This window comes from Lepisosteus platostomus, chromosome 14, assembly GCF_059453375.1.
Source record: "Lepisosteus platostomus isolate fLepPlt1 chromosome 14, fLepPlt1.hap1, whole genome shotgun sequence".
NCBI lineage: Eukaryota > Metazoa > Chordata > Actinopteri > Semionotiformes > Lepisosteidae > Lepisosteus > Lepisosteus platostomus.
In genome coordinates, this window is record NC_142624.1 from 7156244 (window position 1) to 7176063 (window position 19820).

The 19820-nt window shown below is 40.0% G+C and overlaps 1 protein-coding gene across 7 annotated transcripts in view; it reads right to left on the minus strand.

The window, feature by feature from the left end:
* adam23a (ADAM metallopeptidase domain 23a) overlaps positions 1-19820 on the minus strand; it is a 107962-nt gene that overhangs the window by 25653 nt on the left and 62489 nt on the right. For all 7 annotated transcript variants that reach the window (XM_088606804.1, XM_088606808.1, XM_088606803.1 and 4 more), the window contains exons 8-20: positions 17193-17260; positions 16537-16602; positions 12017-12085; positions 11420-11586; positions 10161-10245; positions 9374-9461; positions 8504-8555; positions 6794-6893; positions 4721-4792; positions 2905-2991; positions 2059-2139; positions 665-715; positions 211-274 (exon numbers count right to left, since the gene is read on the minus strand). In XM_088606804.1, the coding sequence (XP_088462930.1) occupies positions 211-274; positions 665-715; positions 2059-2139; positions 2905-2991; positions 4721-4792; positions 6794-6893; positions 8504-8555; positions 9374-9461; positions 10161-10245; positions 11420-11586; positions 12017-12085; positions 16537-16602; positions 17193-17260 (1050 nt within the window). The remainder of the gene's footprint in view (positions 1-210; positions 275-664; positions 716-2058; positions 2140-2904; positions 2992-4720; positions 4793-6793; positions 6894-8503; positions 8556-9373; positions 9462-10160; positions 10246-11419; positions 11587-12016; positions 12086-16536; positions 16603-17192; positions 17261-19820) is intronic.

Genomic DNA, 19820 nt, shown 5'->3' on the forward strand with positions numbered 1-19820 from the left:
GTAGTGTTCTGATACAAACACATGGTAATGAATAAAACATCTTATCACAAGGAATTAACAAGACTAAGGAAATAGTCACAGGGCCCTGTAATTGGCCTTTTCACTCAATGATAATCATCATTTCTAAAGAAACATTAATAAAAAAGGGCCCAGATTTAGGGCACAGACTGCATGCTTTCAAATGGAATAAGAGATCGGAGTTATACTCACTCGGGCCCCATATATATTTGCACTGGTTTTCTCTGGTCTTGCATTCCCCATTGTAGCATCTCCCCTGCAAGAGAGGAGCACAAATTAGTGCACTGTGCAGTTTATTCAATTTCAACAAAGACCGTGCTAGTTGTGATAGTGTAAAAGTGAGCAAACCTCAAATTCACCATAGAATTCAAAATAGGTACTGTATATTGCAAAAAGTGGATTTTCTCAACTTTGCAATTCAGAGGTGAGGTGGTAGGCTTGATAAAGTGTTAAACAATCACACAGTTCAGCACGATTTTTGTTTCACGAGGAGGTGGGGAAAGAGAGGTTGAAATTGTGTTTTGTCATAATTCATCCTTTCCACCATTTTGAAATACCAGGGGTTAAACACGTCACATTAATCCCATCCAACCAATCGTTAAAATGGCGTTCCCAGATCAAAGAGCCCTAAAAAATAAGGAACTACCTGACTGAGGCTGCAAGCATACCCATCCTGCTTATGAAGGTTGGGAGGACACTAGAAAAGGAAATAAAACAGGAAAAAGGGAAGGAAATAAGAGAAAAACAATTTTAATACATATGGCTTGCTTGTCCCATCTTACATATTGTAAAATAAATACTAGATCAACGGATCTAAGTAACACATTAATCAGATAAACAAATGTATTTCAAGTGAAGCTGTACAATACAGTACGTGCACATACTGTACAGTATAGGCATGTTTGAGCAACAATTGTTTTTTGGGTTCTACACATTTGTAGTATCTTGGAACAATTGAAATAAACAAAGGCCAGGATATATGTTCAGCAGAAAAAAAAAATCCGAAGGAACATGAGAACAATTGCAGTGCTCATATTGATGCTCTCACATCATGCTTCACATGAATAATTTACATCACCTGCTTTACATTGTTACCTATCCCCCGTCACTGTCTCTGTTTAAATTGTATCCCCCCGCTAATTAAAAATAGCAACAAAAATGCTTTTGAAAAAAACAGCAATTATGCATATAGCTGAAAAAATTTGAATATTGTGAAACTAGGCCCTTTTGTCCAGTCACAAGAGCAGAGATACACTAAAATACTGTCTCTAGTCTTTGTTTCCATTGAGTTCTCTGAAAATCTTGCCTTCTAATATTACTTTACTTTGCAAGTTTTACTTCTGGAAATATGGCTATCGTTAATCTTTGTTTTTATTATTTTTATACTGTTCTCCTATTTGTTTTCATTTTATATTTTATATTTTTTCAATTGCCTCTGAAATCTGTATGTCTAGAAAACAATGTAGCAAATTAGTTAAAGAAATAACCACATAAGCTTTCTTGTGCAGTTCCTTACTGCGATCCAGTTGGATGCTGATGTCATTCTCAATCAGCTTTTTTAGATATTATTGAGAAGATAGCTCTTCTGTCACGGTTATCATTACAAACAGTAGCAGTTATATTACTGTTATAGTTACCCTCCATTACATCACATATCCACAAAGTACAGTGAAAAGGGAAAAACAAGAGGGACATTTAACTGTGAAAGTCACTACTGGACTGTAAAACGTTCAAAATAAAACAATATCTGATCATTTAACGTAAACTGAGAAAAGACAGAGGAAATTGTAATTAAAGAAAGAGTTGCGTTGGAAATGCAGAAAGTGTTGTAAATTAAGAATATCACACCACAATACATTTTTAAAATATTTTTCAAGCACTGTGTTATACATTTTTTTTTCTGAATTGAACATTATTTTGCAAACATTACCAAACCAGGGCCCAGTAAGAATGAAAAAAGTCCATACTGAAAAGCCCTCTTAACCAAGGAAAGCGGTATAAACAACTACAGGAGCCCTAACTGAATAAAATGTGCCATACCTGCCCAGAGTCCCCAGAACACACTTCTGTGATGTCACATTCATTCACGGCATAACGACAGCTGTATCCGCGGGGATAAAACTAGCAAGAAACAAAAAGAAGGCGTTCACTTCCGAGCCAAGATCTGCCACATAAGTCACCTCCCCACAAAATTGAAATTCATTAACCTATTTTACCGTAAACGTAAAACCTGAAAACATGATACAAAAGGCATAGGCACACAAACACATTACTATAGCACATCTTCCTAACATCGGAGAATATTACCGTGTTTTACATTCAGAAATCTAATGAAGACCATCATTGGGAACCTCCAAATACATTTCCTCTTGGGGTCTGACTGGCTAACGCTGTGTTTCTACCAGCTGACTGTGCAGACGCGGGCCAAGTATCGGTTGTTCCACAGTTTCGTCTTACTGCTCCAACTACCGTTTGGCAAGGTGACTTAGGTCACTGGCCGGGATGTTACACCACTCATAGTAGTGGTCAGCCGCCATATCACCCTGCAGCTCACAACTGGATGCCCACTGAAGCTCAACAGGTGTGAGCCTGGTCAGTACCCGGATGGGAGACCTCCTGGGAAAGCTAAGCTTGCTGCTGGAAGAGGTGTTAGTGGGGCCAGTAGGGAGTTCTCACCCTGCAGTCTGTGTGGTTCCTAATGCCCCAGTATGGTGATGGGAAGACTATACTGTAAAAAAGGCACCGTCTTTTTTACATTTTTAATTGATTGTAAGTGGTCCAAAGGTTTTATCCAGAACCCATTCTTGAATTAAGCCATGCTATTGGCTCTGACCACATGGCTAGCTCCTTAAACGAAAAGGCCAGGACGTCCTCTCCAGTACTTACAAGGCAGGTGTTGTTACAGCAGGGTCCGTCACTGCAGTGGGCGCCATTGGAAAGGGAACACTTTTTACAGCACTCCTTGTAGCACTCCTGCAAACAAGAGCCAGAAAGAACCTGGTCTGTTCCACTGTCAGTCCAGATGTCTACTGGTCGGAAAAAAACACTCCAAAATACTCTTAAAATTCTTCAAACTAGATTTTATTTACATCAATTATTTGCTCGGCAGGCTATTTAAGTAGATGTCAAACAGTATTTAGAATGTCATCAAGTCAATATGATAAAAGGGAAGATTATGGGCATGTTCAAGATACGGTCCCATTAAGATTTTGCATCTGTGGTTAATCTATTCTCTTTTATAATTCCCAAGAAGATCTTAATACATTATGAGTATCAGAGCTCCAATTGTCTAAAGAAACCAAGTAAGCCTACAGTATAATACAGTAAATCCACAGTGTTATAGTTTAAACACTTGAATACATATTTGAGGCTGCTTCCATGGCAGACGGCAAATCTATGAAAACTTAATAACAGTATGTCATGAATGAACGTAGGCGCTAGGAATGATGTACTGTATAATCTGCTTGAACGTACTGTACACTGTAAGCATCCATTCTCTCAATAATAACCATCAAACCTTGTTCTCTTAGAAATCCGTCCTTCGGATGAGACGTAAAACCGAGGTCCTGACTCTCTGTGGTCATTAAAAATCCCAGGGCGTTTCTCGAAAAGAGTAGGGGTGTAACCCCGGTGTCCTGGCCAAATGTCCCATTGGCCCTTACCAATCATGGCCTCCTAATAATCCCCATCTATGAATTGGCTTCATTACTCTGCTCTCCTCCACACTAATAGCTGATGTGTGGTGAGCGTTCTGGCGCACTATGGCTGCCGTCGCATCATCCAGGTGGATGCTGCACACTGGTGGTGGTGGAGGGGAGTCCCCATTACCTGTAAAGCGCTTTGAGTGGAGTGTCCAGAAAAGCGCAATATAAGTGTAAGCAATTATTATTAATAATTATTATTATAAATCCAAACTGCAGTAAAACGTGTTGCGCCTCCTCCAAACTACAGTGGCACCATTCTTCAAGCCATCGTAAGAGCATGAGAAAGGTTACTTGATGAGACCAGCCCATCCAGTTTGTCGTATTTACGAGTAATTGATCCAAACCACTTCTCGCATAAAGCCATTAGATCAGCTTTGACAACATGGCTAGTTATCTCATTACAGCTTCTCATTTTATGCTATTTTATGCTCTCAGTGCATGCAGAAAGCTCCTCAAGCCTGGCGATCATGGGTTAGGGTTCACGCTGTTAGGAGTAGAAGGGTTAGGGTTAGGCATTCCCTGAGATGGGGAGAGGGAGAAAAGCCCATCTCGGTTCTTTGTGTCTCGGTGCACAGGCTCGGACTTTTCTGCACGTCCTCGAATGAACCGAAGCAGCCCCTGAATCTGAACGGGTTCTTGTATCAAACGCATGATCCGAATGAGCACATCTTGGCTGCAGTGCATTACAGCTCTGGAAGGAAAATAAGACCTAAAAAAACATCATCAGACATTTCACCAAACTTCACGATATCAGTAAATCACTTCACTGAGCTCTTGACAATGGTTTTCCTCTTTTTAAAGGCCATTTGAGCAACGACTGTAAATCATAAAACAAAACTATTTCAGGAGGACACCCTTCAGATAGGAATCAAATGTACTTTTAGCAGGATTTAGCACTGAGAGTCGGGCCACCATTCAAAAAGATACTTGTGGCTGCATCTGCTCAGAGTGTTGTCTTAATAAATCTCTCTTGCAAAATTCAGAGAAAGAGCACTTACCACTCGCCCTCCACAGTCACACTCCTCGCCTACTTCCATGTAGCCATTGCCACACTCCGTCGCCTCAAGCAGCTACACAAAGTCACACAAAACATCAAATCACACATTGTGAATGTGGGGGGAATTGTTTGTCCATATGTGCAGCAGCTCGCGTCATGTTCAGAACCTCAAGTCCACTTCATTTTGTAAATCCTTCACTGGGCAAGCCAGGAGAGGAGTCAAGGGAATAAAAGTAGATTCTACCTCAAATCAACCCTACAGATGCGGACATTAAGTTAACTACAGAACTGTTGAGCAGTTGGTACTTGTTATTACGAACATAATTGAGTATGTTGGTACGGCAGACTCTACATAAATAATCAAATGAAAATCAAATCAAATCAAAGTTTATTTATCAAATGCACAACAATACGGTGTGCAGCAGTAGTTGCTGGCAATTAAATGTCTTTTTCTGCGAGATCACAAAAATTCACAAAAACCCAAAAATCACAAAATTGAGGTTCATATAGTACCACACATTACAATAAGCTCACTCCCCATAATTGTCTATCCTTAATTTCATTCTGTTGATGTATGATTTTGCACATCTGATGTTGTTTTGCACATTACCTGTTACCTGTTGTTGTTTTTGCACATTGCCTGTTGTCTCTGTCTTTCTTTTCTTATACAATTGTATTGTTTTATTTGAACTGGTTACCGTCTGAGAGCTAGCTAAATAGCATTTCGTTGTACCATATACCTGTATATGAGTATAATGACAATAAACTTGAACATAACGCTGTTAAATAAAGGTGTTTTAGTCAAAATATACAGTACTACAGTATAAACAGAAACATACTAGATCAGACGAGGGTCGTCTATTAATTGACACTGGTGCTAAATCTCAGAACATTAATGAATTCACTTTTTTTTTACATGCACTGATGGACAATCACCTGTAATTTACTGCCAGCCTGAGTTGGAATTTCAAAATTACATCACGTCTGCTGTTACTTTGTGCTAACCTCGTGTTAATGAGGTAGTGGGGACAAAATCAGGGAAATGCTTGTGTTTTGACTGCTTCTGATTGTGCAGAAGAAAGAATGGTATCTTCCATCCATGCACTTTCTAACTGCTTTTTCTCATACAGGGTCACAGGGGAGCTGGAGGCTAACCTGGCAAACAACAGGCACAGGATAGGATACACCCTGCATGGGCACACACAAACAGAAACACGCGCACACTCACACCAGGGCCAGTTTTCCTAGAAGCCAACTATCCTACTGGCATATCTTTGGGTTGTGGGGGGGAAACAGGAACACCCGGAGCAAACCCCGCAAAAACACGGGAAGAACATGCAAACTCCACACAGACAGAACCCCAGATCCAGTAGTGAACCAAGGGCCCCAGTTCTGTGAAGCAGCAATGCTAACAAATGTGCCACTATGCCATTCAAAAATGGCGTCATGTAACAGTAAAGTATTCACACATCATCTGTTTTTAAAGCCCTCGAGTATACCGATACATTTTTTCAGGACTCATAGTCCCTGCTCCCTTACTCTTACTTACAGTACTGTTACATACTGTTACTGTCACCTAGGAGTATCCTAAAAATATAATTTCATTGTAGTTCATGAGGAAAGCCTTGCTGATTAAACATTTAAAATCCAGTTTCTTTCTGTTTATAGAAATGTTTTCTTCATCAAAATAGCACTGAAGCAGCTAAGCTAAGGCCTGGCTGTTTGGACAGCAGAGCCACTGAGGCAGGGCACGTCGTGTGGATGTAAGTGGGTACAGAAAGGAGCCAAATGGTGCCAGATGGAATATCTCTCATCCTTCACAGCTGACAGCTTGGAGTTCTGTATGAATCCACTACACGGAATTGGTGGTGGAATAGAAGTATTTCTTAGTCATACAGTACTACATCTCGATTGAAACACCGGCTATACTGTACAATTTTCGGCAATGATTCACACAATTTCAACATAGGTTTGTCTAAACCTTCCCAATAATGCACTGCAAATACTAGCACGGTCACGGTATTCCTGTTTCAAGTCTAACATGCTTGCAGTGAAAGAATCTTTGCCATTTTACCTTTGTCGGTCTGTTGAAAAGACACGATCCCCCACCCTTCTGCAAAAACTCCTTGAAATCAGCAATGTTGCATTTGGAAAACTTCCGAGTGTGCTGAACCCTAAACCCAAAACAACCAAAAAAATCATTATTTATTTATCTAACTCTTATCTAAACTCACTGGTACTGTAGGCATAGTTTTAAGCTAAGGTTGCATGCGGTTTTCTCCAAGGTGACCTGGAATGCGAGCAAACTGAAATAAAAATAATCGTGAAATAAACGTGAAACACAAACACAAAAAAAGGTAAGTTAAGTTGCATATCCTCGCATTTACCAAGTCTCATTTAAAATTATTTAGGTAATACAAAGAAAAAAGATTCAATTTTTATAACCCAGAGAGATTCACTTTAGGCAGTCAAAATCGGGAAAATGTATATAAAAAGATTGAAGAATCACATTGGGCTGGGGAGAGCCTACTCTCCCTTTTGCAAAACTGCTAATTGCAAACTCTGGAGTTTTTGGTTCATGTTGAAAAAGCAGCTTAATTTACGTTCAGTCAAAGAGCTTTTTTATACGCCCAGTTCTCTGAGTCCTGGATATGTTATTTCATCTGAATTCTTTGAAAGGAAAAAAAAAACTATGGAAATCTTACATCATTTAAATATGTGCCCAAAGTCTATAATAGTGGAACTTTGTGCTGTGAAATTAAAACTACTTTCATCACCAAACATTATCAACCCCTAGTAAACATGGCCAGATGCTTGCTCTTGATCAGCCACAAACCACTTGATGTCAACACTTCGGTCTGCAGAAGATCTGAACTGTCGGAACTATCAAAAAGGCAGTCATTTCCCATAGCTTTTGATTATCGTTCCATTTGCATTTAATAAGCTGCTCCACGTTCAAAAAAGGTCAGGGGAGAGTCGAATCTCTTATGTCTTGGTCTATGATCAGAAAATGAACACTAACAGACGCTACAATCTTTGCAACGGAGGTGGCTTTGAACTAAAACATTTCCTCGGAGCGCCGTCAAACCGCTGGCCTTCCCTCTAAGTGGTGACTGCAATCAGCTCGCGGACAAAGTGGATGGCAGCTGCTCTACTTAAGTATGAAAGCTGAAACTTAAGACACACATGAAAGGCATGAGTGGGCAACACAGCCAGGGTGTTGCCAACCCAGCTCCAGGTCAAGGGGCTTGGTCCTTGTATTGAGCTCTTGTTTGTTCGTTCCGTTTCTGAGTGGGTTTTCACCAAGTCTTCCAGTTCCCTCTCCCTGAGACACACTAGGCGTGACTGGCTGTCCTATACCACCTATATTTCTACAGCCCTGGGATGGGCCGACTTCCTGTCCATGCAGAAAGCTGTCCCATGCTCTCAGGCCTGCTTTGTGCCTTTGGGTTCCAGCTTAGACACGGGCCACCTGTAGCCCTCACCAAGATAAGGGACGTACTGTGTGGATAATGGATGGAAAAAAGGCATGAATTACAAAACCGGTGAAAAACAAACCCTACTTTGGAAAAGGAAAGGTGCAGTTTTTGCTGTTTCGCAGGCAGACTGAAAGTACCAAGAGGCGACTGACTCACTTTGAAGAAACGATAAAGCAGAATATGAAAAAAACACGGGGTAATTCTATTGAAGCTTCATTGTGAATTTGTGACAAGCTTTTTTCTTGATTTTCCAGATTCCGAGATCCCCCACTGAGCAGAAAACGTAAAATGACCAATTCCATTACCCTGTGTCTTCCATGATGCATCCTCCCCAGGACTCTGAACAGCCACACTCCTCTGGAATGAAAAGAACAAAGCAGTGTGCATCTGTCACCTCAGAAATGCGGCATTCTGAAAATCCTCCGTGCAATAGGTTTCATTTACATACCTGCAGACAAACTCATCCTTTTGTTCATTATGGCACACTGTACACCATTTATCATTATTGTACCACCATGAATTGATAATTAACTTATTCATTATTCTTGTGTAGGGTGCCACAGTGGTTAGCATTGCTGCCTCGCAGTGCTGGGGCCCTAGATTCAATTTCTAGGGTGCTGTCTCCGTGGAGTTTGTGTGTACTCCCCGTGTTCGCGTCCTAAGACTTTTGGTTTCTGGGAAAACTGGCCCTGGTGTAAGTATCTGTTGATGTAAGTGTATGTTGGTGTCTGTGTGTGACCTGCGATTGACTGGTTTCCTGCCCAGGGGGTGCTTCCTGTGATAGGCTCTGGGCCACCGTGACCCTGAACTATTGAAGCAGTTACAGAAAATGATGTGATTTGATTATTCTTCAAAATGCCGTTTTAAGAAACGTTGTCATATCAATCTTCATTCAGCTACAACTTTAAAAGTTGACTCTATGTCACTCAATCCCTTTCTTCCGTTGAAGATTTTAAGATATCACCTTGCCGTTACATTTTAATTGCCTTGATAAACAGGTGAATTGTATGCTCTACGATATTCGTCTCTGGATGAGAAGTAGGTGGCTGCCTACTGTAGGTTAGAAATCTTCCAAAGCCTGCTGTAGATCTCTAAATGTTTCCCTTGACATTCATGCTACTTCACAGAACAGTATTTTTAAAGGGTAACAAAGGAAAGAAAGGAAAAGTGCCTACTTCTCATTGAGGCGGGATCCCACTGCATCCCCAAATTCTGACCCAGGCTCTGTGACAAAGACAGTGCCATCGTCCATGTTGCACCATACTAAAATTAGAAAGGAAAATCACAAACCCACCTCTCAAATCAATAAATACAGGATTTTCTTTAAATGTTTATTTCCAGGGTCATTCAGCAGAGATAGATTAAAAAGGGTATTGGGTCGGTGAAGTGCAACTTCATTTTTGCTGTGTACTAAATCCCCAGAAACAAGCAACACCTGAAAGTGGCTGTGGTTAAGAATTGGCAAAGCATCTCAAAGAAGCATATCAAAAGCCTGGTGATGCTGATAGGTTGCAGCCTGGAAGAAGTCATTTCATATAAGAGGTATGGTAAATACTAACTTTACACTGATGTAAGTCACTTTAAGTTAATTTGTCCCAATGCTGACTTGAAATTTGGACTGAACACGGAAATATTTTTTTCTAACATTGGGTTAACATGTACGCACACAAATACCCAAAAGCCAAAGCTCATTTTCTAAAATATTGCCTCAAATTACACCTTTCATCAGAAAAAAAAAATATTTACGGCACAGCAAAGATGACACATTTCACAATCCCAACAGCTTTTCACTGTATATTGTATGAAAATCTCAGAAAATTCTGAAACACCTTTTAACAGAAGCTTTGCAGAGCGTACCAGAGTACACTGCCATTTTGTGCACCTGTGGTACTGTAAGTGCTGTGTTTTTAAACAACCTGTCTAGTCACACTGCCTGAGCTCTAAGCCCTTTGTGAAACTCACCTCATTGACTCCTACACCTCTGCTTGCAGAGCAAACTCCTGCAAAATAGGCAGCACTGCTCCTTCTGTAGTGAAATGTTACATTTCTACAAGAAAACATAAAACATGTTTTTGTTTTATCACAGCAGTTCTGCACTTACTCTCAAGTATACATTCACAAAACTGTGTTTAGGGGAAAGATGCTTTGAGATATACATCACAAGAGACATCTTAGGGGAACAGATAAAGCTCTCATTGCTTAGTACTTTTCCAAAGCATTTTGGATGTTTCAAGTTTGTTGTCTTATTTCAAATACCCTCTATATTGAAGTGTGTTAAAAATGACTCCGTCACTTCAAAATAATTTAACATAAAGTATGTGTACAGAAAGGAAGACTTTGTCCATTATCACCAAACCACCGTTTTATAATAAAACCCACATGCAGATCAGTAATTCCTTTTCTTGCTTTTGTTAAACTCAGTAAGTTAATTAACCTTAAGTTAAAGTTTTGAGTAAAGGTAAGAAAGACATTGTTTAATGTGTTATCATCTTTTGAACGTCCTAAAACACACATTCTAATATATACAGCACCAGTTCATGGAAAAAGATACACAAAGCACTTTTGGGACAGGTATTATTTAAAAGACAAATGAAAGAATCAGTAATTTTTGTATCAAAAATAAAGAAATGCACTGTAAATGGTTCAGTTTTGACTACTGCAATTAAACACTGTTATAAAGTACCACTACAGTGTTACAGCTTAAATACAACTTACACTGTCAACAACTTCAACACGTAGATGGCTTAAACACTTCTTGTACAAAATTGTGTTTAGGAGAAAGATACTTTTAGATATACATCACAAGAGACATATTGGGGGAACAGATAAGGCTCTAATTGCTTAGGACTAACTCTTGTATGATACAACATTTTCAAATACCCTGTATAGTGAAATGTGTTACAAATGACTCAATCACTTCAAAACTCAAAATGTTCATGTTGTATTTATGTTTATGTGTACAGTTTATGTGTATCCAGGTTTAACACTCTTATTAGTAACTAAAAGCAATCACACATTTAACAAAGTAATAATCCCTTATTTCCCAAATTAATTACAAGGGAAAGAAAGTCAAACTCTTTGCCTAAGGTGAACCCTAAAAGGGCCAGCAGAATGTGCAGTAAGTCAGTGGAGCCCTCAACACACAAACGGCTTTTAACCCTCAGAGCAGAAGAGAGCAGGGATGTGGGAAAAAACAGGCCAGCTTTAACTCGGTTACATACGAGAAGAGATGGACCGCGTCGGCGTGCTGCTTAATAAAGTGCTGCCTGTACTTGGAGAAATCCCGCAGCATTTCCAGGGGTTTGACGCCGATCGGAATCTGGTCCCTTTCCGTCCAGATTTCCACGGCAACGAGCACCACCCTGGTGTGCAGCTGCTCTTTAAAGACCTGCCGGCAGAGACAGCACAGGCACAGGAGTCGAACACCGGGTGTGGGGAGGAGCCGGGCTAGTGCCAGGCCAGCCCGAGCCAGTGGAATCACGACACAGGGGCCACAGCACAGGGGGCACATGGGAGGAACAGGTTGCCATTAGTTACCACGCACACAGACACACACAAAAGATGCCATAACCCCTATTTTGCAACTGCCTCAACTATTTAGAAGCCTTTTTTTACATTTACTTTTCATTTTTATTCTCCACTTAGTCTCACGTATGCCGTTTTAGCTTAAGAGCTTTTAAAATGTTATTACCCACAGTGAAACAATGAAACAAACAGTTTCTCTATGGCACCAGAGTTTTACACAGTCTACAAGTCTACAGTCTACAAGCTGCAAAGTTCACTCAGCGTTTGCCTACAGTATCTATACGGTTACTTACAGCATCCACCAAATTTACCACAGATTTGGCATAGTTTTTTGTGTGTTGTCTCGTCTTGTGTCTCTTAAACTGCACGAAAGGAGGGAGGAAAAAAGCAAGAAAACAATTACAAGTGACAAAAATGACATCTGATATCCACTACGAGGAATGTAATATAAGTTAACAATAACAATTCAATTGTTTGCCACAATTTAAAATTAAAAACTGAATTAAACAGTATATTCAACCTATATGTTTACCAGAACTAGGGCAGACTTTATTCACCTTTTGCAGTGAGATATGCCATACACGACAGGCACACATGAATTTATGTACTTCTAATGGGCTTGCATAGTGGCAAAGTGTGTTAAAAATTAACAGTATCCAATGCATATTCTGCTGTGGACTATAAAGACGATGATTGTCCATATCAAGGAAAAGTTTAAGGCAACTGCTCTTGCATGTCCTGAATTGATAGTGATAAGATTCAAAATAACAACAGTTAAAATAACACTGTTCCTGACAGAGGACTAAAGACCAAATCCAAAACTATGTGGCAGAACAGCATGTCCATCCATCCACTTTCAGACCTCTGCATCCCATTCAGGGTCGCAGGGGGAGCAGGAGGCTATCCCAGCAAGCAACGGGCACAAGGCAGGCTACACCCTGGACAGGATACCACGCCATCACAGGCCGCACACACACTCGCACCACACCACTCAACCTGACAGTTTGTTTCTGGACTGTGGGAGGAAACCGGAGCACCCAGGGCACGCAAACATGGGGGAGAACATACAAACTCCACACAGACAGCACCCGAGGTCCAGAAAGGAACCAGAGCCCCAGCGCAGCAAAGCAGCAATACCAACCACTGCTCTACCACGCTGCCAGAAAAGCAGTTGTCCACAGGGATTATCCCAAATTATTTTGATACTTTTAGTTGGTAAGAAGTCAGATTTAATTGTGAGTCATATTCTTTTATTAGAAGATTTTTTTGAATCTCTTTTTGAGGTTTTGAATCTCTTTTTGGCCTAGTTAGGTGCTGGGTATTTGTATCTGTAAAAACTAAGCCTGCGAAAATGCATAGATCGGTACATACTATACAGTAGGAGTTTTGTGGAACTGGTTTATGTTGTGTAATGTTTTGTGTTGAAGAGATTGTCTGTTGTTTTTTGTTGGACACTCTCCCCCATGTTGTGCCAGAGAGCATATGGAACCACAAGACACATGCCTCAAGACTTACTTCCTTTTACTTCCCACAGTTCAGTTTACTTAACCACTGCTGCTCATTTTTTTTTTACAATAGCACTCGAAAGCAATGACACAACCACCAATCCTCTAGGTGTATCTGCGACTTTAAATGTGAAAACGCCCTCCTGCTTCTAGAAATATTTGCTTCAGCTCACTTTTTCTGCCGAGTTCTGCTTTTCATAGTATCTCCCTGCAGTGTACGAGTCAAGCTCAGGAAATCTTACTGAACTGTCTTAAAGAGACAGTAATCGCACATTATGAGGATGAGACCGTGAAACATCTCTCATGGTGTGGGGTATGGTTTGATTGTGACTTCTGCTAGCTAAGGCAAAAAAAAATGCTGAAGTTTCTTGCTAATTATTGCTAACAATAATAATTAGAATAAAAATTGCTTACAGTTATATAGCGCTTTTCTGGACACTCCACTCAAAGCGCTTTACAGGTAATGGGGACCCCTCCACCACCACCAATGTGCAGCATCCACCTGAATGATGCGACGGCAGCCATAGTGCGCCAGAACACTCCCCACACATCAGCTATCAGTGGGGAGGAGAGCAGAGTAATGAAGCCAATTCATAGATGGGGGTTATTAGGAGGCCATGATTGATAAGGGCCAATGGGAAATTTGGCCAGGACGCCAGGGTTACACCCCTACTCTTTTCGAGAAATGCCCTGGGATTTTTAATGACCACAGAGAGTCAGGACCTTAGCAACCTTAGTTTTTCCCAGGAGGTCTCCCATCCAGGTACCGACCAGGCTCACACCTCCTGAGCTTCAGTGGGTTGCCAGTTGTGAGTTGCAGGGTGATATGGCTGCTGGCATGTTCGCCTATTCAAAAAAAGGCTCGCGCTACACATTCAATAAAAAGATTCGCAACTCTGCCACAGTTTAATCAAACCCTAGACACAAATTCCAGGGACCATATGTGGTCTTTCATGTGCGAAAGTGTTCAAGCAGTAAATATCCATCTCCTGCAATCATGAAGACCATGTGGAAAATGCTTATGACCTGAAGAGGAAACATACAACATGATGGAATTACAGATGATCAGAATGTCAACATCCTTAAGTGCTTCTCACCACTAAGGATATGGTTACGCAGTGTGGAACCAATTACAGAAAGCGTAATAGGCAATACAATTTAAAACAACAAATTGAATATTGTTTTACATTATTATTAAGTGTAATGTAATGTGATCATTAAAAAAGCATTAAAGACTCCAAATGAATTAACTGCAAATTCTTATGTACTGTATGAGCTGCACTCACGCACGACCACAATGAAACTCTATAGGATGAATCAATGGGCAATTACATTTAAAAACATGGGCTATAATTAAAACATTTACTTAAATTAGTGGATTGCTTTAAATGAAGAGCACCAATACATTTGTCTATAATTATGCGTATGTACAATGTTTTACAATCTTACACATTACCAACAATTCAATTGAAAATTTCTTCAGGATCTAATGTAGTTTTGTATTTTATTTTAAATAGACTACTATGCCCTCTTGTGGAAAAGCTACTTCACACTGTAGAATTAATCACTGCAATTTAAAATGAGGCTATACAGATAAAGAGATAGTGACAATACATTTAAATTCAGCTTAGACTAGGAAATATAAATTTCTCAACACATGTATGAAAAATATATGGTCCTTCTATGATTTTTCTGACAGAATATGTGAACAGTTGTTATAAAACAAGACGTACAATATACTTAATAGGTTTTTAAAGTTCTCTCCCATGCTACAACATGCAGTTGTGTTTATATGTAAAATATAAAATATAAATAATTTAATTCCCTATAAATACTTCGTTATAAATGTGTACCAGTATTTCTATGTGCAGTACAACTGGGCAGTGGGCAGTGTATGTCTTTTTTGTGCCCTAATTCTATTAAAATTTAAGGACATGAGATATTTGATTTTTATAGCTTATAACAATTTTATTTCCCTATGGCAAAATAATAGTCATTTTCATATAGAAGAATAATACTATTACATTAACACCTCTTGATCATAAACCACCTTCAGAAATGTTTGAAACCATGTTCAAATTTGTTATGTTCCCCATTAAACTTAAATTGTACACTTGATTTAATTAACTTTATTATACTGAAAATATCGGCCCTTAATTCCAAACGCTTAAGTGCCTAAATTCCTATTGCTTCCTATAATAATTTAAGCACCTGTATTTAAATTTGGTTTCGAAAAAACTGGGCAGCCTCTAAACTTAAAATATTTATTTAATCAATCCCAAAAAACTCATAAGGTGCCAGCACTGCGAGAAAACCACCACATATCCAAACGAAACAGACTTCTCTGGCCAATATAATTATTCAAAGCCCATCATTTATACTGTAGATGTCATCATAATCAGATTTTTTTTCTTGATCTGTTTAGAATTCATGCAGTTGTTTAACAGAAGTTAAGGGGGAGGTCAAATTCTCCCTCATTTCTACTCTCCTGTACAGAAGCATGGCATAACTTAACACATCTTTTCTAGCACCCCAACCTCCAGTCCATCTTGACCTTTGCAGCTGCCTCCCTGGTTCATTCTTAGTGAAGGGGGCTGTGACGGCACTGACCTTATGCCCTCGGACAGGCAAGAGAACTCCAAACACCAATGTATTAGGTAAGCTATCCCTTTACAGTATATCTGTCAGCCTGTTTCGTCATAATTAAATGTTGACTGAACTACCGAAAGAAGCACTGGCGCATTTTGTGTGTAACCAGTACATTTAAATCAGCTTTACAGATCAACCATTTTCTTTAAGACATTTCACAATATAAAGAATGGCTTGGTGACCTCCACTGTAAATGTCTCCTTGAAACTACTGTAATAATCTCCCTTTGGTTTAATTATGCTCATTACAACAACACATTTAGAGCTAAGAGTTTTACACGTTCCGCAAAATCGTATTAAACCAAAGGTTCTCCCTGTGTTCATGTGGGTTGCCGTTGGGTGCTCCGGTTTTCACCTAAAATCCAAACCCATCCTGGTAGGTTAATTGGCTCCTGCAAAAACTCGCCCTGGTGTGAGTGCGTCTGTGTGCCCCGAGATGGACTGGCACCCCGTCCAGGGTGAACCCTGCCTTGCGCCCATTGCTTGAGGGATAGGGTGACACTGAGTTGGATAAAGCGATTTGAAAAGATGAAAGGAACATATCATTTAAAATCAACAAAATCACCTTCACCGTAAAATCAGAATTACTGGAGAATTTTACGCTCACCACTTAATATTTAGGAAAGATGACTTTTGATAGAGCACAAAAATACTACTTACCGTCTTATGGTCAATGACTATCATGATTTCAAGATATTTCATTTCCTCAAATACGTTACGGGGTACCTACGAAGAAAACACCAGTTTGGTTGAACACTAGTTAAAAAAACGCATCCACTGTTGTTGTTTGCCATTTATGTTAAACCCAACATAAATGAAACAGCAATTTAACAAATTGCAAATGCTAATTGGTCCCACTGGGACATTAACCACAAGTTACCCAGAAGGTATACACCAGTTCTTGTATTTTATATTTCTTATTATTTAAAAATCTAGATGAGTATCTGATCATTAGACTGAAAGATACAACATGACTTACATGAGAAAAAAAAAGTGACTATTACTGTTATAGCGGCAAATGTATTAAATGAAGAATTGAAGCTAATATAGAAATTCATCACCTGCAACCCTATGTCTTTACTTATACTTACAGTGTTGCATAGCTTTCTTTCAAAGGGGAGAATGCACAAGGGAGTTCAGAGGATGAGCAAGACTTTAAGAACATACTTATTTAAAAATAAGCTACAAGAAAACAGTGGGATTTAAGCTCGTTTTAGTGAACAAAACAACAATAAACCCCAAAACGGGTCTTGTACATTTGTTAGAGTGATCGCCATTCTTGTTTATGAGGGGATTTGTGTTAGTCTGATACTTACTGCTCTCTTTTTCCTTCTTCTCAGCCACGTGAGGTCAGGCAGATCGGACAGCATCTGATCCATATCCTCTAATGACACGGAAAGAACCACACCCAGATGTTATCGAAATACAATGCATGGATTGCTCGGGCAGCCAGAGGAGTGGCACAGAGTGGCAATTATCATCCCTAAATTTGGCTCTGTCACCCCAGCTGCCACCCCACCGTAAGCGTTACGTAAAATCCCACATTGCCTCAAGTTTACCAACAAAACAAAACGTAGAACAGGAAACAATTCCAATGTGTCCTCCACACATTTCATTGCACTGGTGCGTGTGGCAAAATAAACGCAACTGATTTGTTAAGAGTGTACCCATTGCCTGTATGATAAAAGGTGAGTGTTGGCAAATGTGAGGCAAATTGTTTGTTCCCATGTGGCTGAGAGAAAACTGCACAAAATGTTGGCTCAGGGACGTGACATCGCAGCTCGAGCGAAGGCAGAAGCTGACAGCTCGGTCGGTGAGAAGGGAAGGTTCAACACCAGGAATGAACAGATCTTGATACCTGCACACTGATACCAAGACGCTTGATTCTGATAGTGGTACTCATGATGTTTTTGTCTGATTTACTATTTATAAATGTCACTTATGCACGATTAGCTAATGTGGACATGAGGAAGCAACAACAGAGACCACATGCAAACAATAATGAGCTATATAACAATCCTTTCAGATGACCATTTGTTCTGTTATTTTAAATTATCATATGTTATGGCACAGAGAAGAATAGCAGTACACCTTTTAGTAGTACATCCTATTTTAGAAGGCAAATAATATCAATTAAAAATGCCCTCCCCATAGGCATCCCTGCCACCCCAAATATAAAATCCTGGCCATGCCACTATTATTTGGTTATCCGCTTGGAATGTGGATGGTCTTCCAGTGGAAGGAGGCCTTGCCTTTTGGAGGAACAGAATCTCTACTGACTACAGAACAGCGCTGTTTGGCTCTGATCTCATCCCAGTATGAGAAGAACTGCACTCATCATCATTAAGCAGTGGACATCTGGATTGGAACATGAACTACCAGTGCCCTGGCTGCTGGCCAGTCCACTCCAGCTGGGGGCTTTTCAGTACCCTATACCCTTGGGGATTGATTAATACAGACTCCTCTTTAAGACCAGTTATTACTTCCAGCAGCAGAAAACAGATCTACACAACAGCAACAACTTCAAAGGTTTATAGGCTCAGAGCGATTAGGATGCTGTCCAGTTGCCAATAAACACAATATATTTGACAAGGACAGCCATTTGCATTTTGACTGCAACATAAGTCACAGAAGACTCAGAATAGTCCTCAGGTCTTTTTTCAGTCGAGGCATAAACCACTAATGTGAGAAGGTGAGGTGATAAAGAGTACGAATGCAGCAAAACAGAAAGCAAGCATAAACTATCTCAGCCTAAAAATTGGAACATTCAGTTACTGTTTATGCTCCAAAATGTTTGCATAATGCCACACTGTCAGTCTTCTCAGTGCAGCTTTCTAACACAGGAGTGATGTCTTCTCCATGTACAGTATGGAGGGACATTTGTACTGATGTATTCCAAAGCATGCCCAATACAGGCCTCATAGACACACTTAAAAGCCTGTGTGGAACAACCAGCACAGGGCTGTCAGCAACACACAGCGAAAGTGCTCTTGTTTCAGTCACTAGAGGGCAGCAATGTTTTGTATTCAGAAATCTTAACACCTGTTCTCCTCCCTGACTATACAGTATCTGCCTCCACCTAGCGGAGAGAAGTAGACAAATCTGTGGATGCCACATTTATTTGACAAATAAATAAAACATTGCTAGCTAATTTACACAACAAATTGTAGAATGTTTAAGTTAGAAACGTTTTTAAGATCGTTATCTGGGGCTCAGAAATACAGCAAATGTAAATTCATCACACATCAAAGATAATAAATAAGCAGTTCAAAATAGCCTCATTTGTGTCTTGGAGACTGAAGACTCCAGACTGTACCACATGGTTTTCTGAAACAACTTTGATAGAGTATATAACGGGTGTGATAAAATAACACACACAGAGCTTTGCATAGGAAATACAGAATTTCTACCACATCCCTGATTTAACACTCCAAAACTGTGATGTGTGCCTAATGCTCATTGACTAAATTATAATGTGCTGCAAACACTGCTATGGCAGTGTGAAACAAGATATTCAGCCATGTTATTGAAGCAGGTATCCCAGCTTCCTCCAGGAAAAACAGTCCTTGGATCAATTATAATCGGTTTTATTGCCAAATTTCCCATTGGCCTTTACCGATCATGGCCTCCTAACAATCCTGATCTACACTATGAATTGGCTTCATCACTCTGTTCTCCTCCCCACTGATAGCAGCTGTGTGGGGAGCATACTGGTGCCTTATGGCTGCCGTCGCATCTTCCAGGTGGGGGCTGCAAATTGGTGGTGGTGGAGGGGAGTCCCCATTACCTGTAAAGCGCTTTGAGTGGTGTGTCCAGAAAAGCACTGTATAAGTGTTAGGCATCATCATCATCATTATTATTATTATTATTAATTATGTGCTAGCTCCGAAATTGTTTAGACGGGCCAAAAGGCCTCGTTAGTAAACCGTTCTTATCTTCGTAGT